The sequence below is a fragment of the Ciconia boyciana genome, chromosome 4 (genome assembly GCF_034638445.1).
Source record: "Ciconia boyciana chromosome 4, ASM3463844v1, whole genome shotgun sequence".
Taxonomy (NCBI): domain Eukaryota; kingdom Metazoa; phylum Chordata; class Aves; order Ciconiiformes; family Ciconiidae; genus Ciconia; species Ciconia boyciana.
In genome coordinates, this window is record NC_132937.1 from 4,606,324 (window position 1) to 4,632,250 (window position 25,927).

At 41.9% G+C, this 25,927-nt stretch overlaps 1 protein-coding gene across 4 annotated transcripts in view; it reads left to right on the forward strand.

Annotated features, from left to right (window-relative positions):
• Positions 1–25,927, forward strand: part of LOC140650991 (transcription factor RFX3-like) — a 155,662-nt gene that overhangs the window by 39,135 nt on the left and 90,600 nt on the right. For 3 of the 4 annotated variants that reach the window (XM_072859946.1, XM_072859949.1, XM_072859951.1), the window contains exons 2-3: positions 4,496–4,620; positions 11,931–12,028. In XM_072859946.1, coding sequence (XP_072716047.1) covers positions 4,504–4,620; positions 11,931–12,028 — 215 coding nt within the window. In that variant the 5' untranslated portion in view covers positions 4,496–4,503. Of the gene's footprint in view, positions 1–3,327; positions 3,527–4,495; positions 4,621–11,930; positions 12,029–25,927 lie in introns of all 4 variants that reach the window. The other variant, XM_072859947.1, reaches the window with a different exon arrangement.

The window sequence follows — 25,927 nt, forward strand, 5'->3', positions numbered from 1 at the left end:
CTCACCTCACCTCAGCTCTCACCTCTCGTCTCTCTCCTCTCACCTCATGCCCCTCATATCTCTTGCCTCTCTCCCCTCTCATTTCTCTTACCTCTCATCTCTCCACTGATCTCTTGTCTCGTCTTGTCTGTCTCGTGTCTCATCTCATCTCTCCCATCTCTGTCTCCCATCTCTCTCCTCATCTCTCTCCACTCATCTCTTGTCTCGTCTTGTCTATCTTGTGTCTAATCTTATCTTGTCTCTCCCGTCTTCCCCCCATCTCTTGTCTATCCCCTCTTGGCTCTCTCTCAGCCCTCTTGGGTCTCACTCACATCTCTTGGCTTTCTCAGCCTTCACTCTCCTCTCTTGGTCTCAACTGTCTTGAATTTCGTAATCAGCTTTCTCTCTCATGTCTTGGAACTAATTTCTCTCATCATGCTATCATCTCTCCCACTCCTCAGTACTCTCTCTCTTTCTCACTCTCCATTTTGTTTATGCTCTATCTCTTTTCTTTCCAGTCAGTTGGGACTTTCTTTTTCTTCTTTTTAAAAATCCTTTTGACAGTATAAACTTTTAGCATAGCCCCCAAAGCCAACAAAAAGCAAAAGTGTTGCTTTCTTCCATAAATAACAAATAGGCATTTTTCTAGGGTTGGTGTGGTCAGTGTCTACCTCTCAATTATACTTGATTAAATATGTCATGGGTTGACCCTGAGCAGCAGCCAAACACTCACCCTTCTTGCTCACTACCTTCTCCCATAGGATGGGGGGAAAACAGAAGGAAGGTGAAAAGACTTGTGGATCAAGAAAATGACAGTTTAAGAAGAAAAACAAAAGCTGTGTGTGCAAACAAAGCAAAAAGAGGAATTAATTCACTACTCCCCATTGGCCAGCCACGAGATGTCCAGCCACTTCCTGGAAAGCAGAGCCTCAGCATGCTTAACGGTTGCTTGCGAAGACAAATGCCATAACCATGAGTGTCCCCCCCTTCCTCCTCCTTTTCGTGAGCTTTATTTGCTGAGCATGATGTCATATGATATGGAATATCCCTTTGGTCAGTTGGGGTCAGCTGTCGTGGCTATGTCCCCTCCCAACCTCTTGCTTACCCCCAGCCTACTGGCCTTGGTGTGGGGGGGTGGGGAGTTGGAGAGAAAGCCTTGATGCTGTGCAAGCGCTGCTTAGCAATAGCCAAAACATTAGTCTGTTATCAACACTGTTCTAGCCACAAATGTAAAGCACAGCACCATATGGGCAGCTATGAGGAAAGTTAACTCTATCCCAGACAGGCCCAGTACAAAATGTAATGCTGATTGATAGATGCGTTGGCAACAAGAAAGGATTCTACAAGTACAGAAACAGCAAAAGGAAGACTAGGGAAAATGTTATCTGCTGCTGAATGGGGCGGGGGAACTGGTGACAAATGACATGGATAAGGTTGAGGTACTCAATGCCTTCTTTGCCTCAGTCTTTACTGGTAAGACCAGCCTTGAGGATTCCCAGGCCCCTGAGACCAGAGGGAAAGTCTGGAGCAAGGAAGATTTACCCTCCGTGGAGGAGGACCATGTATAAGAGCACTTATACAAACTGAACATACATAAGTCCACAGAGCCTGATGTGTTGCACCCACGAGTGCTGAGGGAGCTGACTGATGTCATTGCAAGGCCACTCTCAATTATCTTTGAATGGTCATGGTGATTGGAAGAGGTTCCTGACAAGTGGAAGAGAGCAAATATCACTCCAGTCTTCGAGAAAGGCAAGAAGGAAGATCTGGGGAACTACAGGCTGGTCAGCCTCACCTGTATTCCTGGGAAGATGATAGAGAAAATAATCCTGGAAACTGAAGGACATGAAGGTGCTTGGTAGGAGTCAGTATGGATCTACAAATGGGAAATCATGCCTGACCAACCTGATAAGCCTTCTACAATGAGGCAACTAGCTTGGTGGATGAGGAGAGAGCAGTGGATATTGTTTAATGGACAGTGAGGTAGACTGAAACTGGCTGAATGGCCAGGCCCAGAGGTTTGTGATCAGTGGCACAATTTTCAGTTGGAAGCAAGTCACTAGTGGTGTCCCCCAGGAGTCTATACTGGGGCCAATACTTTTTGCTATCTTCATTAATGACCTGCAAAATAGGACAGAGTGCACCCTCAGCAAGTTTTCAAATGATACAAAACTGGGAGGAGTGGCTGATATACTAGATGGTTGTGCTGCCATTCAGAGAGACCTTGACAGGCTTGAGAACTGGGCAGAGAAGAATCTCATGAAGTTCAACAAGTAGGAATGCAAAGTCCTGTATCTGGGGAGGACTTACCCCAGGCACCAGTACAGGCTGCAGGCTGACTAGCTAGAAAGTAGCTTTGCAGAGAAGGAAATGGGTGTCCTGGTGGACAAGAAGCTGAACGTGAGCCAGCAGTGCACCCTCGTGGCAAAAAAGGCCAACAGTATCCCTGGCTGCATTAGGAAGAACATTGCTAGGAGGTTGAGGTAGATCCTTCCTCTCTACTCAGTGCTAGTGAGGCCGCATCTGGAGTACTGTGTTCAGTTCTGGGCTCCCCAGTACAAGAAAGGTATGGACTTACTGGGGCAAGTCCAGCAAAGGGCCACAAAGATGATTAAGGGACTGGAGCATCTGCCATATGAGGAGAGGCTGAGAGAGCTGGGACTATTCAGCCTGGAGAAGAGAAGGCTCAGGGAGGATCTTATCATTGTGTATAAATACCTGATGGGAGGGAGTGAAGATGAGGGAGCAAGACTCTTCTCAGTGGTGCTCATTGACAGGACAAGAGGCAATGGGCACAAATGGAAAAAAACAGGAAATTCCATCTGAACGCTCGAAGACGCTTTTTTACTGTGAGGTTAGTCAAGGACTATACCAGGTTGTCCAAAGATGTTGTGGAGTCTCTATCCTTGGAGATTTTAAGAACCCAACTGGACATGGCCCTGAGCAACTTGCTCTAGGTGACCCTGTTTTGAGCAGGGGGGTTGGACTAGATGATCTCAAGAGGTCCCTTCCAACCTAAACGATTCTGTGATTCTGTGCAAAATTGAGGAATTCTCTAATTCCTAGTATGTAGAAGTCATCCTCAGTCTTCTTTCTGATACTCTAAATAGGTTTTCTTTGTAAGGCATTTTCCTTCGTTGTTGGACCATTTCTGTGCTCTATCCGGACTTTGAATATTCTTCTTTAAAATGTCAGTGCCACAACCTCATGTACTTTTCTAGTGTGTGCCTCACTATTTTAATAGGGGTAAAATCCTTGTTTATAACTCCAGTGATTACATTAACACTTTCTGCTAAAGCAAGCTTACTTGAGTCACTTTTTCACTATGACCTTTAAAATGCTTTTCAGGGTCTTCTTTTCAGGTTGCAGCCCCTCATTCTATCACCTGCTAGAGCTTTAACTCGGCATTTGAATATGAAGAATTTATAGTGCAACTCAGTAAACCAGAGGAAGGACAGCTTTGAAGAATGGGTAGTCATTTACAAGCTGATGGGAGGACTTTGACTTATTTCTGATTTTTGAGTTGTTCCTGAAGTCGCATAAATAAGTGAGAAAAGTTTCTGTTCATTTACATTATTAAATAAGATATTTTGAGTGCAAGTAAGGTAAGAGAAAACTTTGAATATTTCAGTACATAAGGATTTGAACTGTTTCAGGGAAGAAAATGAAGAGAGAAATTTCTGGTATTGCATATTTTACCCATTGTGTTCTTACAGTACACTTTATTCAGTGTATGTTAGTTCTTTCTAAAAGCTGACAATATTGGAGGTACTGTAATTTACTTGTATTGTGATTACTATAGAAATTACTCTCTTAGTTCTTCAGAATTGTGTCGAGTTGGTATGAAATGTTTCCAGTGTTCAGTTTAATTGCATTGATTATTGCAAGTCTTTTTGTGAAGGCATGCTTAATTAAGAAGTAGGCATTTATATGTGCAGTTTCTAGAATTAATTATGTTTGTGCATATAGGTAGCTTAAAGTGTGTTGTCTTAATATGGTATAAGGTTTTGAGTCTCCTCTCAAAATTTGACAATAGTTGCAGCTAACGTATACAAGTGTAATTAGAGAAGAATCAGGCCTGTGAATGGATTTTTTTTCTAAAAGTTCTTTACCTCAAAGCAGTAAGTAGGTTCGTGTGCACCTCGCTTCTGATTTGATAAACGTATTTGCTGTTACAAAGCAGACTGTAAACTGTTAGAAAAAAATTCATGAAGTCCAAAGCTTATAGTATTCTCTTCTTGATGTGCTGCAAGCTCTAAGCAGACCTTAGATTAGACAAAGCAATAATATATAATATGAATTTTCTAATATTTTAGGCTAAAGCAGCATTTTAAAAAAGGAAAAATAAAATAAATATCTCCATGTACTAATGTAATAGTATGTGAAACAATCTTTAGCTAATCCCTAGGTTGGATTTTGGGTGAATATTCTTCTTTTAAGATCTGAATAAGGATAAGTGACAAAAAGCAAAGAAGTTTGTGCTGAACTTTTAATTTTACATTTTAATTTTATTCAGAGACCACGATGCAGACATCAGAGACTGGGTCGGACACAGGTTCGACTGTGACTTTACAGGCATCTGTGGCTGGCCAGGCAGCAGTGCCCACACAGGTAGTACAGCAGGTACCGGTTCAGCAACAGGTAGGTGTCTGTTAATTTTGGGAAAACAAAAAACCCTGGCAAGACAGAATGATGCATTTCAACAGATGTAGTGAAGAACTGATTTTGTACAAGGCTGCAAAAGCAGCTCTTTTTCACTGTTTTATTCGATTTTATTTTGCTGGAACTAAAATAGCTACATAAGCAGACATGCAGTTTTCAGGGTTTATTTCTTGAACTAGAATATCTGGTGACCACCAGAAATACATATGCATGATTCTAAAAGTAGATTACTATGAAATGTGTGCAATATCTCATAAAAAATTACATTTCAGTTATTGAATAGTCACATTTATTCCTTTGAAAGGTTGATAAGGAATATGGAATTTTTGAAATAAATACAATATAGATGTAAAATACAAAAGCGATGTCATTTTGTACTTCTATGCTGGACTCCCTGCAGGTTCTTGCACAACTGCAGAAAGGTATTTGAAGTAAAACCATATGTAATGCATAATTTGGATTTGCCAGAGGATTAAAGGGGCTTCTGAAGCAGCCAGCTCAGCACATGCTTCTGTGACATGATTAATCACCTATGCAGCCCCACCAACATTAGAGGGAGTGGTGCATGGGGAGATTAAGGAGGGAAGTGGAGTTGGAAAACAGGAACTGAATGTGAAAAGCCATGACTTTTGTCCAAGACTCCTTTAGTATGTGTAATTTAGCTTTTTTTTTTTTTTTAAAATTATTTGTTCCAGTTGGAAGGGACCTACAATGACCCATCTAGTCCAACTGCCTGACCACTTCAGGGCTGACCAAAAGTTAAAGCATGTTATTAAGGGCATTGTCCAAATGCCTCTTAAACACTGACAGGCATGGGGCATCGACCACCTCTCTAGGAAGCCTGTTCCAGTGTTTGACCACCCTCTCACTAAAGAAATGTTTCCTGATACCTAGTCTGAACCTCCCCTGATGCAGCTTTGAACTATTCCCACTTGTCCCATCACAGGATACCAGGGAGAAGAGATCAGCACCTCCCTCTCCACTTCCCCTCCATTCAGCTGTCAGTGTTTTAGGTTCTTTGGGCGAAATCTGATGTTCTTTTTCAACATAAGTTGGCTTTACAGTTTCAAAATCATCAATATTAAAACTGAGAATAACTGGTTAAATTATGTAAGTCTGTTTCTGTGCTAGTGAATCACTGTTGTCTAAATTAAAATTTTTAGCATTTTGTTAAGTTTAGTTTTAAAATTTAAGGTGATGAATCTTTCTGCATGTTCTTTGCAATGCTGTTTAACTGCCTCATACATTTCACTAATAATTTTTCCTGGTATACAGACTCAATTCATAATGTCTCATAATTCCATTAATATCACTTCTATTTATATTATCATGTACCTCGGAATACATTTGCTTTTTTTTTCTTTAACCCCCCCCCCCAAAAAAAAAACCAAAACCAAACCAACAAACAAAAAACAACCCAAACCAAACAATGTTTCAGCAAAACATTTAGCATTGGGCACTTAACATGAATTTAAATGCTTATCTTTGTATACTTGCTCAAAGTTCATCCCTACTAAGTTGTTAATTGGCTGAAGTCACAGAATTGCAAAATCACAGAATGGCCGAGGTTGGAAGGGACCTCTGGGGGTCATCTTGTCCAACCCCCTGCTCAAGCAGGGCCACCTAGAGCTGGTTGCCCAGGAACATGGCCAGATGGCTTTTGAATATCTCCAAGGAGGGAGACTCCACAACCTCCCTGGACAACCTGCTCCAGTGCTCAGTCACCCTCACAGTAAAAAAGTGTTGTTCCCTTATGTTCAGACGGAACCTCCTGTGTTTCGGTTTGTGCCCATTGCCTCTCGTCCTGTCACTAGGCACCACTGAAAAGAGCCTGGCTCCATCTTCTATGCACCTTCCCTTCAGATATTTATATACATTGATAAGATCCCCCCTGCCCCAAGCCTTCTCTTCTCTAGGCTCAACAGTCCCAGCTCTCTCAGCTGGGAGCCCAGAACTGGACACAGGACTCCAGGTGCACAGTACTCAATTGGTGCTGAATAAAGGGGAAGGATCACCTACCTGGACCTACTGGCAATACTTTGCCTAATGCAGCCCAGGATACCATTAGCCCTCTTTGCGGCAAGGGCATGCTGCTGGCTCATGTTCAACTTGGTGTCCACCAGGACCCACAGGTCCTTTTCTGCAAAGCTGCTTTCCAGCTGGCTGCCTCCCCCCCCCCCACCCCGGCATGTACAAGTGCATGGGGTTGTTCCTCCCCAGGGGCAGGACTTGGCACTTCCCCTTGTTGAACTTCATGAGGTTCCTGTCAGCTCATTTCTACAGCCTGTTGATATCTCTCTGAATGGCGTTCTCCAAAAGAGTTTTAAAAAATAACTTTTCCCACAGTTGCTAGGCCCTGCCAGAATAGCAGAAAAGGGGTGCTTCCAGCACATACCCATAATCAAAAGCCATAGGGGAGGCTGTTAACATTTTTAGTCAGTACCCTTTTGTCATAAATTACCTTCTGCATCTTCTGGAGGGGCCTGGTTTCTATTGCCCATTTCTGCTTATTCCTGACAATAGAGCACTGCTCTATCACAGTCTTTTTAGGGTCATCACTGTCTGGATTTGTGCTGTAATCCAACACAAGATCCCTCAGTGCCTCAAAATTGATCTTTTCTCTGTTTGTTGCATTTAGAGTGATGCCTTTAACCTTTAAATGACACTTTCTTCCAGACTGCAGGCAGCAGGACCCCCAGGTCCTTTTTTGTAAAGCTGCTTTCCAGCTGGTCGGCCCCCAGCCTGTACTGGTGCATGGGGTTATTCTTCCCCAGGTGCAGGACTTGGTGCTTCCCCTTTTTGAACTTCATGAGGTTCCTGTCAGCCCATTTCTACAGCCTTTTGAGGTCTCTCTGGATGGCAGCATGACCCTCTGGCATATCAGCCACTCCTTCCAGTTTGGTGTCATCAGCAAATGGCTGAGGGTACACTCTGTCCCATCATCCAGATCATTAATGAAGATGTTGAACAGGACTGGACCCAGTATTGGCCCCTGGGGTATACCACTAGTCACTGGCCTCCAACTAGACTTTGTGCCACTGAAAGGCTTTTGCTGAATTAGGACTTTTATATAGATCTCTCTCTTTAACTTAAATCTTTATTACAGAATCACAGAATGGTTGAGGTTGGAAGGGACCACTGGAGGTCATCCCCCCTGCTCAAGCAGGGTCACCTAGAGCTGGTTGCCTAAGAACATGTAAAGAGAGCTTTTGAATATCTCCAAGGGGGGAGACTCCACAACCTCCCTGGGCAACCTGTTCCAGTGCTCAGTCACCCTCACAGTGAAAAAGTGTTTCCTGATGTTCAGAGGGAACCTCTTTGTTTCAGTTTGTGCCCATTGCCTCTTGCACTTTCACTGGGCACCACTGAAAAGAGCCTGGCTCCATCTTCTGTGTACCTTCCCTTCAGGTATTTGTACACATAATGAGATTCCCCCCTGAGCCTCTGGGCTAAACAGCCCCAGCTCTCTCAGCCAACTAGACTTTGTGCCACTGATCACCACCCTCTGGGCCCAGCCATTCAGCCAGTTTTCAATCCACTTCGCTGTCTGCTCATCCAGCCCATATTTCAACAGCTTCTCTATGAGGACCTTATGGGAGACAGTGTCAAAGGCCTTCCTGAAGTCTAGGTAGACTATATCCACTGCTCTCCCCTGGTCTACAAGGCCAGTTATTTCATTGTAGAAGGTTATTAAGTTTGTCAAGCATGACTTTCCCTTAGTGAATCCATGCTGACTACTCCTGATTATTTTCTTGTCATTCATGTGCCAGGAAATGGTTCCCAGGATTAGTTGCTCCATCACCTTCCCAGGGATTGAGGTGAAGCTGACCAGCCTGTAGTTCCCCGGGTCCTCCTTGAAGACAGGAGTGATTTTTGCTTTCCTCCAGTCCTTGGGCACCTCTCCTAATTGCCATGACCATTCAAAGATTATTGGAAGTGGCCTCACAATGACATCAGACAGCTCCCTCAGCACTCATGGGTGCATCCCATCAGGGCCCATTAGGATAAGGTCTTTCTAATATTATACTAACTTTGTAAATGAAGCTTCTGTGATGCTTGGACTTAGTTAAGCTTTCTAGGAGGCTTAGTGTGGTTAACTCTTTTTAAGCTTTGCTTAAAACTTTTAAAAACTAGATATAGTTTATATCAGCATATATTTTCAATAAGATATTACTTATCTTTCAGTGTTACTATTTCCAATAATTCTGTTTCACTGAATATTTCATCTGTATTTTGGACTATTTTGTGATTATATTGGATTGTATTTTTTCAGTTGAGTCTTATTTTGAAAGTAGAAGTCATGTAAGGTTTCAGAAGGAAAGTTAGGGGATCAGCCTGGCCAAGGAAGAGGAGTTTGCTGCAATATTTTGTACAGACTGAAGAGGTGATGCATATGTTGTGAAAGCCAATGCAGATGATTCTGCGGTGATTGAGGCAGGATATGAAAGAGATACTGGTTTAGAGAGAAAAGGATAGATGATGAAAGCGTTGAGAAAAGGTCAGGAATTTTAAAGGAATTGAATGTGTAGGGTAAGGAAAAGGAAGAATAAAGATGTGAATCTAGTATACCACTAGGAAATGTGATGAAGAATGTGGGTAAGATAGGTGCTTTTCCACTGCAGGAAAAGAAGGGGCTATCAGGCATTAAAACAATCTCTTTGATGAAGAAGAGTGGTTTTGCTCTGAAAAATTAACTGCATATATTATATATTTGCTTAAATTTGAAATTTGAATTTATGTACACATGCTTTAGGAGCAGACTACTTTAGGTAAAGATGAAAAATTCAGAAGAAATAAGTTATTTTAAAAATTCTTTTCCTGTAGTTATGGGGGGATAATTTCTCAATGTCTAAATTATTTTCTGCTAAAATAAATCTTTTATTTGCACACTGACAATATAACTGTGGCTTTCATGAATGTCTGATATGGTGCTCCAAATGAAGAAAAAAAAAAAGTCCTTAATGAAAAACTAAGATTCCCTTCTGAGTGTAGTGGCAGTGGTTTCACAGGTGTTTTCAAGCAACACAGCAGTTGTCATTTTTGGCACTTTGAATGGTGAAGGGAGAAACCTATACATGTGCAAGTAAAAAGTAGCAAAAGTAAGGCCAAAAAGTGAGGAGCATAATTAAATGCCATTTAATGTCCTGCAGAATTTTTCTTAGTCTTATGTTTCCTCAAATATGATTTTCCACTCATGTATCATTCCTGTTTTAACATGCACTCTTAAGTATGAGGTAGCAAGCTTATAAGGATTTTAAATTCATCTCACTGACCTTATGGTTTATGTCATGAAATACAGAAGGATTCGAAGAGTAAAATTAAAAACAAGTGTCTGATTGATTTTAGAAGGTGTATCCATGCATCAAAAGTTACACAAAACAAATCTTCCTATTCAGCATAGACTATGACCATAGCATTCAGAAATAATTGTATCATTAAACTGGACATACACACTTTTGCTAATCAAAATCAGAGCTTAATGCAAAATCAGATTTAACATATGAAAAACATAGTCATGAACTTATATTGGTCATTTATCTAAATATCAACATTATAGCATGTGCTGCTTTCCAAAAGTATTCCAGACTTCTTAATGTATTAATTAACAGAAAGCTTTGCATATCCAACTCTTTTTTTTTTTTTTGGCACTGCACTTTTTTTTTTAATTTTAAATGGAGTTTATAAATCCTTACTTATGTTACCCTAGTATTTTTCTCATAAACTTATTAGTACTTTTAATGCAAATGCTTTTATCTAAAATCAAAATTCTGTACATAGTTTTATCTTGCCTTAATGATAAGAGATGTATTTTTTTAATTTGGGAAATTATAGTTCAGGAACACTGTTAAGGGATGGCAGGCCAATGTCAATTTATGTAATGGTTCACGTGGGAAATCACCAAACTGCTGATTTTTTTATTTAACCATCAAAAAGAGTACATCTCATTACTGCTGACTGACAGAAACATCTGTTTTTCTGTCACACTTGAACAGTCTTATTCAAAGTAATGTGGGTTTTTTCAGAATTAAGGTTTTCATATCAATTTTTCCTTAGGTGTTGTGGTTTAACCCCAGCTGGCAACTAAGCACCAAACAGCTGCTCGCTCACTCCCTCCCAGTGGGATGGGGGAAGAGAATTGGAAGGGTAAAAGTGAGAAAACTCGTGGGTTGAGATAAAAACAGTTTAATAATTAAAAAGTAGTAATAATAATAAATTGTAAGGAAAAGAGGAGAAAAATAACGAAGAGAGAGAGAAATAAAACCCAAGAAAGACAAGTGATGCAAATGAAAACAATTGCTCACCACCCACTGACTGATGCCCAGCAAGTCCCCGAGCAGCAGGCCCCCCGCCAACCTTCCCCCTAGTTTTATTGCTGAGCATGACATCATATGGTATGGAATATCCCTTTGGTCAGTTGGGGTCAGCTGTCCCGGCTGTGTCCCCTCCCAACTTCTTGTGCACCTCCAACCTACTCGCTGGTGGGGCGGTGTGAGAAGCAGAAAAGGCCTTGACTCTGTGTAAGCACTGCTCAGCAATAACGAAAAGATCCCTGTGTTATCAAGACTGTTTCCAGCACAAATCCAAAACATAGCCCCATACAAGCTACTATGAAGAAAATTAACTCTATCCCAGCCAAAACCACTACATTAGGTTAACAATGAAGTTTAGAATCTCATTTTGAAGTATATGAGTTAATGGTGGAAAAGGAGGAGTAGGAATTTTATAGATTGTAGTGAGGATGATGAAGGTGTTCTAACTAAAATGTTCTTAAAGAGCTCTTTTAGATGATGCATCACATGCATGAGAACCAGACTCTTCTAGGATTACACTGAATTTTTTTAGGACCTACTCTGACAGGTCAAAAGTTGCCTGTTAACAGCACATATAAGTTGTGATTTAGAGGCTTGTATTGTATAGAGTTAAATTGGAGTAAAAAAACCCCAGAAAAGCAGAATATAGATGACCAAATGAAGTTTTCTTCCTTACTAAATATAGTTCCTAAGCTTGGTGTGAAGCATACAGTTCTTGTTCTTGTGCTTTCCAGGTGGTTCTGTCTTTGGCATTGAAAATACCCATACTCTCAAGGGCATGCATCTCCAATGTTAGTACTCCACTTAGCATATTACAGACTTGCAGCACAATATTACATTCTGTGTTATTTAGTAATTGTGAGAACAGGGATGTCCCATGACTGAGAGTATTGTTTAGAAACCATTAGATGCACTGAAGCACTAGTCATTCTTTTTATAAGGTAAACTATCCTGTATTTCTGGTGTTCTTGTTTACAGGTACAGCAAGTACAGACTGTGCAACAGGTACAGCATGTCTACCCAGCCCAGGTTCAGTATGTGGAGGGAAGTGACACAGTCTACACAAATGGAACTATGTAAGTTGGTTATTGATCAAAATTAGAATGTTTACTAAAATATGAAGTTAAATGCACATTCTTTTAATGACATCATATGGGCTACTGTATTTTAAGTAACAAAGAAAAATGTTTGAACAAAAACTTTATTTTTTGTCATTTTAAATCATTATTTAGGTGAAAACAAGTTGAATTCACATCACTTGAATTCACCTAAAATCAATTCAGGTAATTGTTACAGTTGGACATAGTGTGAAGCTATATATGCAGCATTTTGTTGTTTGGGGAAAAAACTTAAGTTTATGGACAAGTTTTAAGTTATGCTGATAGGAAGGATTATCTAAATTTGTCATAATATGATCATCTGTGTAATAAAGAAGTCTTCATGTGGGCCTCCTATTCTTCTAGTTGAAATTCTACTGGCAATTTCCTAAATTGCTGAGGCAGCTGCAGTCATTACTTACAGAAAACAATTATGTAATCTTTACTGTGTTTAGTGCAATGAGATACATATTTAATTTTTTTTCAAAAGGAAGGAAGAAAGGGAGAGGAACTCTTCTATTTCCTGTGCTTTTCTTGCTTCAGTGAACATGCTTTTCTGCCATCAAGTTCCTTTCTCCCATGTGTAAACTTAAAATCATAGAATAATTTAGGTCAAAAGAGACCTCTGGGGTTATATGGTACAACTCCCACACACACTCAGAGTAGGGCTAACTTCAAAGTTGCTCAGGGAGGACCTTCCCTCCCTCTTTTTCCAGTTACCTCTAAATATATCCCCTTGACACTTTTGATGTGTTATTAGGTTAAGGAAGAAGCAAAAGGCATGTAGAAAACTTGTTTGGTGCCAGCAAATATGTATTTATTGATGATAATCTGGCATTGACACAAAAAAGTCAACAACACTATTGGGTTCAGAGACTGATGTTAACACTTGCAGCATCCTCTCCACTGGCATATTTTGCCAAATTCATTCTTCAGTTAACCTTTTCCCACACACTCTCTTGTTGCCTGATTTTCTTTGCTCTTATAATATCTAATCAATCTTCTGTCCTAAATGGGTCTGTTAAGATGTGCTTATTATTAAGAATGACCAATGTGTCCTTTTTTAAGATACTGTAAAAACTGAAAGTCACTCATAACATTGTTAAACTGTAATCAAAGATTGAAAATTTCTATGTAGAATGCCTTGTCAGGCTAACTTGTTTTTGAAAAATGTCAGCCAAAGACATTGAACTGTTGAGACAAAAGAAAACAAATTTCTTCATCCACACTTGTATAAGTTTTTTTCTTTTAAAAGCTCTAGTACTTCTACTCTTTCAATTATGGACTTGAAACTGAGCAGTGATGTTGGGAGTGTGTGGTTTATTGCAGTTCATGAAATTTTGCCTGAGTTTATAGCTCAAATATATTAAGCATAGGATTATGTTTGCTTTACTCTATTTATATGTTAAATGCTCCAAAGACCAATGGATGTGCTCCAGGTGGTCCTAAATGGGGCATCTCCTTGCAGCTGCTGCTTCTGCTATTAATTATATCAACTCTGGGTTCTAGTACTTAACCTATGAACAAAGAGTCTATTCTATTCCATATACAGGGCCTAGGATATATGGTTGAAGGAAACTATCCTATTAAAACAGAGAAAGGAGCAAGTACTAAACCTGTGGTCAGAATGGAAAATGTTCTATGACTATTAACATGGATATGCTTTCATTCTCCTTTTACGGCCATGTGCTAGCCTGATTCTAACACAACCCTCAAGCCCTCCCAAGAGATCATTTACACATGAAAACAGCAACTAGGGCCAGTCAGTGAGGAGGAAAGGAAAACATGAGTTAGCTGGTTAAGAAGACTGGGACTGTGATCCAGTAAGCAGGAAAGGGTTCTGGTCTTAGATAAAGAGCTGGTGGAAGTGACTGGAAAGGCAAGAGCCAAGAACCAGTGGGTGGAAAGAAGAAAATATGGTGGCAGACATACAAATTTAACAAAGAGCCAGGATGCATGGTTGTCTGGGAAAAAGAATTTTAAAAAACAAAACAAAAATAAAAACACTGACCAGATAAACAGCCCAGAAAAGTTGTCTCCATACAAGAGATGATGCCTATATGATTTTCCCAATATAACTGCTAATGATTTAATTTGTAGATAGTACCTTAAAAGGAGATGGAAGGGGGTGCTGGCTGACACAACATAACTTGTAGTGCTATTTCATCCGCCAGTAAACTGTATTTTACTATGATTGATAATTTACCATAGAAAAATTTAGGTTGTAAGGGACCTCCAGAGGTGATCTAGTCCAACCGTCTGTTCAGAGCAGGTCTAATTAGATCAGGTTGCTCAGGGACTCGTCCCATCGAGTCGTGTACACCTCCAAGGATAGAGGTTCCACACCCTTTCTGGGCAACCTGTTCCTGTATTTGACCACCCTCATGGAAAAAAGTATTTTCCTAATATCTAATCAGAACTTCCCATATTACAACTTGTGTTCATTGCCTCCTGTCCTATTGCTGTGCTCCTCTGAGAAGTGTCTGGCTCTATCTTCTCTGTATCCTCGCATCAGGTAGTTGTAGAGAGCAAAAAGGTATCCCCTGAACCTTCTCTTCTCCAAGCTGAACAGGCCTAGTTCTCTTAGCCTCTCCTCATATGTCATGTTCTCCAGCCCCCTGACCATCTTGGTGGTCCTCTGCTGGACTCGCTCCAGTATGTCCATATCTCTCTTGTACCGGGGAGCCCAAAACTGGATACAGGACTCCAGATACAGTCTCACCTGTGCTAAACAGAGGGTAAGGATCACTTCCCTCAACCTGCTGGCTACACTCTTGGTAATACAGCCCAGGATGCATTTGTCCTTCTTTGCTGCAAGGACCAGTGGATGGAAAGAAGAAAGTACGGTGGTAGACACACAAATTTAACAAAGAGCCAAAATGCTGCTGGCTCATATTCAGCTTGCTTTCCACCAGGACCCCCAGGTTCTTCTCTACAAAGTTGCTTTGTAGACAGTCAGCCCCCCAGGCTATATTGTTGCATGGGGTTATTCCATCCCAGATGCAAGACTTGGCATTTATTTATATGGCATTATGTTAAACTTAATGAGGATCCCATCAGTCCATTTCTCTGGCCTTTCCAGGTCCCTCTGACCTCCAGCATATTGAGCGCGCCCCCCCCCCCCCATTTGGTGTCATCTATAAACTTGCTGAGAGTGCATTCTGTCCCATCATCCAGGTCACTAATGAAGACCTTAAACAGCATTGGTCCCAGTACTGATCTCTGAGAGATCCCACTAGTTACTGACCCACAGCTGGACGTTGCTCCACAGATCACAGCTCCTTGAGCCCAGCAGTCTAGGAGATTTTTCACCCACCTTATCATTCACTTATCCAGCCCATATCAACAATTTGGTGATAAGGAGATTATGGGAGACTGTGTCAAAGGCCTTTCTTCAATCAAGGTATACAACATCCACTGCCTCCCCTTGTCCACAGTACCAGTTACCTCATCATAGAAAGCAATGAGTTTGGTCAGGCATGATTTGCCCTTCGTAAATCCCTGTTGGCTGCTCCCAGTCACCTTCATGTATTTACAGGTAGCTTCCAGGAGGATTTGTTCCATAACCTTTCTAGGGACTGAGGTGAAGCTGACTGGCCTGTAGTTCCCAGTGTCCTCCTTTTTGTCCTTGAAGATGAGTGTGATATGACTTTTTCCAGTCATCATGAACTTCCCCCAGTTGCTGTGACCTTTTGAGGATGATAGAGAGCTGCCTTGCAATGACATCAGTCAGCTCCTTCAGCACCCTTGGATGCATCCCACCTGGTCCCATGGGCTTGTGTACATCTAAAAGGCTTAAGTGCTCCTTAACTGCATCTTCCTAGCTACAGGAGACTGTGATTTCTAGCAAGCTCTAGCAGTTCTAACAGGCTCTGTCAGCTGTTCTTGATTAAAGAGGGCATTGAGCTTTTGTTCCAGCTGACTCCTGATTAGGGACAGTCAAGCACCCTTTCAGCAAATACTAGGGAGTGGCCTATATAAGTGCCAGCATAGAGCACAATGAACAGAGTCAGCAGTTTGTAGTGAGTGGGGTCTAGTAACTACTCAGGACAGTGTCTGTATCCTCAACAATGGTGGGGACCTGTTACAGGACATGATCCCTAGCAGCTGTTAGAGCAACTGTCCCTGGAATGTCAGAGGCCTTGGCCTAGATGGAGCTCCAGAAGGAGGATACAGTTCTGTAGGTCTCAGGCTGTAGGATGTGCCTGGGGTTTTGCTGATGCTGGGGCAGCAGAAGATAGTCTTATAGCCTGCAGGTGGTGTGCACTTGTTGAGGATCTGTGTTGCCAAGTAAAGAAGCTATGGGAGGAGGTCACCAGACTGCACAGCATCAGAGATGATGAGAAAGAGATCAACTGGTTCTCCTCTGAAATCCTGTAGCTCCAAGAGCCTGAACCCCCAACTGTACTGAAGAAGGAGCAGGAGCAGTTTGTGCTTATTGGGTTGGGAAGTGGAGACTCCCATGATGGTGGAGGGTGGAAGCTTGTGACTTCTGGCACCAGGAGGAAGGCTCCTTCTCCACCTGAAGATTTGCAACTACAAAATAGAATCAGTGCTCTCATAGCAGAGGAGGAGTTGGGAGATCTGTCAAACAAAGCATCCATGCTGGTGGAACCTGAGTCATGCAGTAGTGAATAACTCGCTGCTGAAGGGGACGGAGACTCCCATGTGCTGAACTGACCAGTTGTTTAGGGAGGTTTGCTTGCTGGGGGCTTGGATGTGGGACACCGTTGAAAACGTGCTAAGGCTTCTCTGGCCCTCAGGCTATTAATCTCTGCTACTCTTCCATGTGGGCACCAAAGATACTGCTAAGGGAGACCTACCTGGAAAGTGTCAAGTGTGGCTATATGACTCTGGGGGCAATGGTCAAGGACATGGAGGCCTCAGTGATGTTCTTCTTGATCTTACTGGTGAGGGGAAAGAGCTTGAGGATGAGGGGATGGATCCTGCAGGTCAACAATTGGGGGTGTGGCTAGTGTTGGCAGCAAGGTTTTCATTTTTTTACAGAATCACAGAATGGCCGAGGTTGGAAGGGACCTCTGGGAGGTCATCTTGTCCAACCCCCTGCTCAAGCAGGGCCACCTAGAGTCAGTTGCTCAGGAACATGGCCAGATGGCTTTTGAATATCTCCAAGGAGGGAGACTCCACAACCTCCCTGGACAACCTGCTCCAGTGCTCAGTCACCCTCACAGTAAAAAAGTGTTGTTCCCTTATGTTCAGACGGAACCTCCTGTGTTTCGGTTTGTGCCCATTGCCTCTCGTCCTGTCACTAGGCACCACTGAAAAGAGCCTGGCTCCATCTTCTATGCACCTTCCCTTCAGATATTTATATACATTGATAAGATCCCCCCTGCCCCAAGCCTTCTCTTCTCTAGGCTCAACAGTCCCAGCTCTCTCAGCTGGGAGCCCAGAACTGGACACAGGACTCCAGGTGCACAGTACTCAATTGGTGCTGAATAAAGGGGAAGGATCACCTACCTGGACCTACTGGCAATACTTTGCCTAATGCAGCCCAGGATACCATTAGCCCTCTTTGCGGCAAGGGCATGCTGCTGGCTCATGTTCAACTTGGTGTCCACCAGGACCCACAGGTCCTTTTCTGCAAAGCTGCTTTCCAGCTGGCTGCCCCCCACCCCGGCATGTACGAGTGCATGGGGTTGTTCCTCCCCAGGGGCAGGACTTGGCACTTCCCCTTGTTGAACTTCATGAGGTTCCTGCCAGCCCATTTCTCTATCTTGTCGAGGTCCCTCAGGATGGCAGCACAACCCTGTGATGTATCAGCTACTCTTCCGAGTTTTGTGTCGTCAGCCAACTTGCTGAGGGTACGCTCTGCCCCATCATCCAGATCGCTAATGAAGACGTTGAACAGTATTGGACCCAGTATTGACACCTGGGGTACACTGCTATTTACTGGCCTCCGACTAGACTTTGTGCCACTATGACCATGGGATCCTCTTTGAGGATGGAGGACTGCTAGGGAGAGACAGGATCCACATGACCAAGTGGGGCACAAACAGCTTTGCCAACAGTGTTCAAAGACAGTATCAATAAGCAATATATATGAATGTGTTTAACTAACAGAAGGTAGGATTGCTCTTACTGCTGTGAAATCTTGGTGGTGGAGAATGAATGCTGCTACAGTATAATGAAGAAGAAAAAACTAGAAAAGGGAAATCATTATCTTTAAGTGATTTTTTTTTTTTTTTCCACTACATCTAAGAAGAAACAGTCCAAGTAAAGACTGGATTTTGTTTATGAGGCAAAACACCATGTTTGGTAGAGTAAGAATTAATGGTTAATGGAAGTCACCTAATATGAGAAATGCCCTTTTTCAACTTGAGTAATCGATGAATCCTGTAATTAAGAACTTCTGCTAGCAAAGTTAGCCAATTTGCTTAAAAAGAAAGAAATATTTTATTTTTCACAGCATCCTTTTCTCCAAATTTGTAGTGATAACTAGTTTATGTAACTGCCCCCAAATGTGGATGCTCATCTGAAATTTAATTTGGACTTATAAAACTTATGTATTAGCTCTATGGAACAGGCTTTTTTGTCTTGGTTTTTTGTTTTGTTTTTTTTTTCTTGAGGTTTCCAGGCAAAGAACAAATGCTCTTTTGCACTGTCAATCATCTAACCCACTTATGCTTCTACATAAACATTTTTTGTATGTACTTACTAATTAACTAAACATTCACTCATGTTAATTTATTACCTGCAGAATAAGAAAAAGTCAAAGTATAAGGTATACCATAAATAATGTGTCAACAATATTTAGTTATTTAAGGATTTATTTTTTTTTTCTGGACAAATGCTATGTAAAACACCTAACATAAGATCTTTTTCACCCCACTGTATTACAGGATGATCTGTTTTAAAAAAGAAGTGTGGAAAGAAGCAGCTCAGTGTCATCCTGATTTAAAAAAAAATAAAAAAGTCTTTAGCTATGAAGACAGAGGAGTTCTAAATTCTAAAGAAATAATATTCCCTCTTTCTAGCTAAACACTATATTATTAGAGGACAGTGATGTATAGAGTGATCACAAATTTCTAATGAGTTCTGAAAATGATACATTAAATTAGAAAATGTTGTTGTCCTCTGTCCTGTAAATAGTGGTTAACATACCCAGACATTACCAAAAACCTAAGCACCTACATGCTCCAAACATTCTTCAAGTTGATCTGGCTATCATCAAAATTGCCAAAAACCTCTTCCAGAGAATCTTAAGAACAATCTGGGGCAAAATAAATGGCCTAAGTTCATTCTGATAGTTTGTAAAGTGTTACGAAACGCACATTAAATGATGTAGCAAAAAAAGTTACGAGGAGAACATTTATTTTTGGATAAGCATTCAAAAAGCTTGGGTTCTCATCTGAAATCTCTCTCCTACACAAATCTCACAAATAACAAGATTTTGCAGTCTTTCCGGTACTTGTAATTGCTGAAATTGAGAAATTCAATGTGAAAAATATGTTGAACATAACTTCTCTGCCTGGAATAGGAATTCCCAAACAAGTTTGTTACTGTCCATCCTGTCATTTGTGAAGAGACAAAAAGGTCATTCTCAAGGGAAAGGATCTATTGCCAGTAATACTCAGTGGCTCTGGTCTTTTGCTAGAATCATTAGATAATAATCAACTTTACTCCCGACTCAAGTATAGAGTGTTTGACTTCATTTTAAACAAAGAAATTTGGCTTTTTCCTACACAGTAGTTTTTCATTCGTTTTGTGGGCACTAAAAAGTTTTAACAAAAATTTCAACTGACCAAATTTTACTTAGAGCTTGTTTTTCAAAAAGTTTTTCCTCACTGTTAATTTCTTTTATGCTAATATTTGTTAGGAAGTTATGTGACAGAGTAGGTTTTGGGGATTATCCACCCCCCCCGTACTGAAAATCAGGAAAAGAAAAAAAGATAAAACTCATAAAAATAGAATTATCAGTCTACATCCTTACTAAATTAAACACATTTTCCCATTTTTTTGCCCAGCTGCTGTTGGTACCTTTCCAATTATCCAGAAAAAAGAAACCCGCCTATGATGGGGTATTTCTACAAAGCAGTACTTGCAAATATTTTCCTGAGTTGCTTCTTACAGCATAGCTAACAGAGGCAGCCAACAGATGCAGCACTTTGCTCAGAAGGGGGCCAGAAACTGTGCAGAGAACAGCATCCATGTCCTGAGCAATGGTGTTAATGTGTCACAGGGCACCACCTCCAGTCATTGGAGCAACTATCTCTATAATGTCAGAGGCCTCAATCCAGACCGAACTCCCGAGGGAGGATGCAGCTCTCAGAGTAAAGTGAGTGCCTGGGGTCTCTCACTGAGGCTGGGGCAGAGGGAGACAGTTTCCTTACCTGCAGAAGGTGTGCAGTGGTACAGGATCTGTGTTGCCAAGGAGGTGCAGGAAGAGGTCAGCAGACTGCGCGGTATCAAAGATGGTGAGAAAGAGAGCAACCGGATCTTTTTCCAGCCCCTGCAGCCTGAACCCTCAGCTTTATTGAAGGAGGATCAGGTGGTCTGTGCTTATTGGTTTAGGAAATGGCAAAGGCTGGAAGCCTGTGACTTCTGGCAACAGGAAGAAGGCTCCTGCTCCACCTGCATATCTCCAGCTAAAGAACAGGTTCAATATCCTCGCAGCAGATGAGGGTCTGGGAACTCTGTCCAATGAAGCATCCAAGCTAGCTAAGCCTGAGCCATGCAGCAGCACCAGAAGGAAGTGGCAAGTGATAATAGTGGGAGACTCCATGCTGTAGGGGATGGGGGCCCACATCTGCTGACCTGACCTGCTGTGTTGGGAGGTTTACTGCTTGCTGGGGGTTGGATCTGGGATGCTGTGGAGATACTGCCAAGGTTTGTCTGACCCTCGGACTATTACCCCTTGCGAATCTTCACGTGGGCACCAACGATACTGCCAGAGGAGACCTGGAGCATATCAAGTGTGACTACATGCATCTGGAAGCACTGGTCAAGGGCATGGGGGCCCAGGTAGTGTTCTCCTTGATCTTTCCAGTGAGAAGCAAGGGCTTGAGGAGGAACGGAAGGATCCTGTGGGTCAACAGTTGGTTGCCCAGCTGGTGATGACAATCGGTATTTGTATTTTATGACCACGGGGACCCTTCTTTAAGGATTGAAGACTGCTAGAGAGAGATGGGATCCACCTGACCAAGTGGGGCAAAAACATCTTTACCAACAGGCTGGCCAACCTGGTGAGGAGAACTTTAAACTAGAAATGACTGTCGCGGATGGAGTGAGAGTGCACTTCACTCGTAAGAGAGAAGTAAAAATATAGTTTATTGATACAGAATAGGGAGTTAACAAAGTTCAATGCGACAGTGTTTTAACAAGATTCGATGGCGAGGCACACTTGATTATTTACTGCATAGAGGACAGGGTCAGACAAAACTGTCAGGGAGACCCTCCCGTTGAGTCATGAGGTTCGGAAAGGATCCCCTTGCTTTCTAAACTCCTTCTCAGAGAGGAGTCTAGGTGCGGCTAGATCCAGTCCTAGTCCCAGACTTGGTCAACGGTTTATGTCTAAAGGATTATATGTGCGCAGTCAATCCTTTATATCACTTAGCTAAGATTTCAAAGTTTAGCATGCTGTTAGTCACTTACCGAGGATCTGTTGCGGCAAGGAATCTCTCAACCTCGAGGAGTAACCTTGAGAGGCGTCCCTGCCCAAGGGGAGATCCTGGCGTGCAGCCCGCTGCCGTGCAGGAGAGCTCAAAGGGCCCTGGGCTGTCCACTATTTAAGGAGTAAGATGATTGACTTATGGTCATATTTGCATATCAGCAAGAGGTTTAGATCCTTGCGTCAAAGCAGCCAATGGCTACTTTGTTGCCATTTGTCCTCAAGGTCCAGGATAACTGGATGCAGCTATCAGGATGACTCCCACTGATGGTTACTGCTTGTGCAGGGAGCTGGGGAGCTGGGGGGGGGGAGCACACCGCCACACTCCACCCCGTGACTATAGTCAATTCATCTTACCTTCACAGAGTGGTGGTACGGTCACCTCTTGCCTCTGTGCCATAAATAGTATACTGATGGTTTGTGCGCTTATAGATCCATGGTAAGTAGACAGTGAAGCACTGCTATTTGTTATGCGTTAATTTGTATGTTTTGGGTGGTTGAAGTTGGGTTATCTGTTTTATCATGTGCCAAACCTTTATATACAATATAATTATAAGCAATAGACACACTAATGTTAGAGTTAGTAAAATGACAACTGGGTGAAGCATAAGATTGAACACTCCCGTTGCTGTCGGTGACCATCCAAGAAGAGTTTCCCACCAATGGTGTTCTCCATCCTTCTTCACTCTTTCCAAGACATGGTGTATTTCTTCTGCATCATGATGAACGGTGATTAGAGTTTTGTGTCCATTGTTTCGTATGCGTTCTAGCAGTTGACACAGGTCATCATGTTGTAGTAGTTTCTTCACCAATGTAAGATTCATTCCGATGGGGGTAGGCAATAAATCTTGACTCAATGTGTAGTTAGATTGTAACAATTGATAAGACGTAACAGGAGCTGAATAATTGAAGTCACATCCCACAATTTTAGTAAAGTTACAAACACAAATATTTGAGCGATTGCTTGTATCTACAGTAACGTTATCTACAAATATAACATCACAAAGGTTTCTCATACAAACACATCCTTTTCCAGTATACACAAGTACAGTTTCAGGGGCTTCATCAGGTCGTATTTCAAAATGACAAACATTTTGTTCAGTATCAAGACAAATGTCTTGGGCTTTGAGGGTGTTACTCTCACAAATAAATCCTTGTTGTTCCCGTACAACGCATGCATTAACATCAACAGTTTGCCATTTGTTTCCATTTCGGTGGGCCCATACTCTATGTTCTAATGGATAGAGTACAGTTCCATTGTGATTCAATCCCAGCGCAATGATTGGGTATATGGTGTATACCGAAGCATTGTGAATTGTTAAGACAAAAGCTGTGGCCTTATTGCTAATGGGGTCATAAGTGAAATTGACTAAATACCACCAGGACTGGAATTCTTTCTCAAATTTAGTTGCATTATCCCAAATTACCTTTCGAATTTCAGTGGGTAAGGTGCCCTCTTCACCTTCTCTTATAATTGCTGCTACCATAGATTGCATCCACAGTTGAGCTTGGATACAACTAAGAGCTAGAGAAACATTGGTTTGGGCTACACCAAGTGCATCCACAATCAGTTGGTGGTCCCTTTCATTAATTCTTTTCCACTGAGGTAATATATCAGATAAGAGCCATTGGTTAGTTCCCAATGCTAATAGAGAAGACCGTAATGGGTGTTCTAATTTGTTTAAATCACTTGTTGTTGTGCTCAGTTTGTTTACGAGTACTTCGGCATCGATACTATTTAAGACTCCCAATCCTGTCCCTATGATACCGGTCACATCTCTCCTTGTTCGTCTTGGAGAGGTGAGGGTTCGCCCATGTAACCATGCTAACCATCCTGCATAGGACGTACCTAGGAATGGTGAACAGGTCGGTTTGATTGCAGAGATATTAATTTGCATTAGTAGTTCTACTCGTTTAAGAGACCATGATGGATTAAATAACACTTGTTGTTGGCCTGTATTTTTGATCACATATGGTCCAACTTCAGAAACCTGTGGGGATAGAATTGTCTCATCCTTTACAGTCAGGGCGGATGTTGTGCTAGGCTTAATAATGTCTATTTTAAATTTAAAGGATAATCCCACACGATGGTGAGCCCAGAGGCAGACTACAAAAACAGGTCGTACTAAGGTAAAATTGTACCAACAGTCCAGTTTTTCAAAGGCGCAAAGTTTCGTATCTTTGGCTATTGGTTTTGATGTAATGTTGTACACAGAAATCTGAGATGCCTTCTCATGGGTAGACCCATTGATCATCCGGCATCCTATTTTAATTTCTTTCCCTGCTGTTCCTCGGAGCCGGGAACTTTATCATCAGCTTCATCTTTATCCCAACTCCATTCGTTTTCTAAGTATGTTTCAGTTCCGTGCATGACCACGGTGGAAAGCTTTAAATCCCCCTTACTAGAGTGTATTCCCATACTTCCAGTGTACTCAACACGAGCTTGGGACCATGGCCATTCTAGGGTTCTTTGACCACAGGCTAAGAAGAGCAGCATTGTTAGGGTTTGGAATAGTAACATGAACACAGTATTTCCGTCTGCCATCCTGTGGGGTGCTGTAAGAGAAAATAGAGACTTGTTTCGGTGGGGAGAGTCCGAACAGGTTACCCCATTAAGAAGAAGGAAAAATCCATCGTGAACTAATTCTGTGTTTTGCACCACTGCTATCAGTAGCTTCCCAGGCAAGTGGGCCACGAGGTTTAGTTAAAGTCATAGGCACAGTACCGATGGATGGTAAATTGACCATCACAGGCTGTCCTGGCTGTAATGTCATTGGATATTCTCTTTTCCTAGTAGGTGGAGCGCTAAGCTCAGTTTTTACAAAGAATGCTCGGCTTACAGGGCTTCCAGTAGGCCCATACCGATTGTTTAATTGATGGAGTACTTTGGGAAGTCTAGTATCCCATTGAGCTTCCTGTGGTTTGAGACTCCTTTTCAACAAGCCATTAGCTCTTTCTACCATCCCATTTGATTGAGGGTAGTATGGGGTGTGGAAAACCCATCTAATTCCCTCTTGTTTTGCCCAATCTTGCACTTCCTTACAAGAAAAGTGTGAGCCATTATCACTCTGGATAACATCAGGAGTAGGTAGATTTGAGAACCAAAATGATAGCCCTCGCACTGTGTTTCGCCCATCGGCTTTCCGACATTTAGTCGCCATAAGCAAGCCGGAGACTACTTCCACTCCTGTAAGGATGTATCGATATCCTGCAGAGGATTTGAATGGTCCGATATAATCAATTTGCCATGTAGACCATAAAGTTTTCCCTTCATTGATATGTAAAGGTGGTGCTTTAGCAGGATGATCTGCTTGTAATTTCAATCTACACTGAGGACATTCTGTAAGAATAGTTTCACAAGTTTTTCTATTTATAGGCCAGCCTTTACTCTGTGCAGCAAAGTAAAGTGCTTCTTTACCTGTGTGGCCTAGGTTTTGATGTAACCATTCTCCCAGTCGATACCACTCAGGATTTAAGGTGATTTTCCTAATTGTAGTTAGCTCATCTACCTTTTGATTCCACTTTGTGGCTGGTTGATTATCTTTAGCATGAGCTTTTACCCATCCCATCTTGAAAGGTGTTTTCCTGGCTATATCTAGTAATAATTGCCAATCTTTGTTTCTCCAAACTGGGGATCTATTTACTTCCCAATTCAAGGTTTCCCATTGACAGAGCCACTGTGTGGCACCGGCCCACACAGCATAGGAGTCTACATATATGATTTTTGCTCCATTCTGTGCTGCTAAAACAACTGCTCTTATTTCTCCTACTTGTGCACTGCCTTCACCTTCTTCTACTACTTGTTTGCCAGTGGTAATGTCTAATGCAACAGCCTTATATTGCCATTTACCGTTTACCCTTTTTGCTGAAGCATCTGTAAACCAAATGTTTTCTGTTGGTGTACCCTCAGTGAGGGGTGGTGCATCCAGAATGGGTGAAGGTTTAAAAGGTTGTTGTAAAGCTAAAGGGTCTGTGTTTATGGGCATCTGCAATTTGGAAACCTTAGTGTGTCCTTCAGTTAGTTGCATATTTTCTGCAACTCCTGTTAGGTAGGCATACCATTTTCGGACAGTGGGTTTTTGTGCAACTCCTTCTGGGGGAGCAGTCCCTTTTAGGATTGCTTCTAGTAAATTAAATGGTCCTCTAGTTTGCACAGGTTTTCCCTGATGTATTTTCTCAACTTGTTTAACTGCTCGGACTAAAGATAAAAGTCCCTTTTCCCATTCAGAGTATCGTTGTTCTGTTTCTTT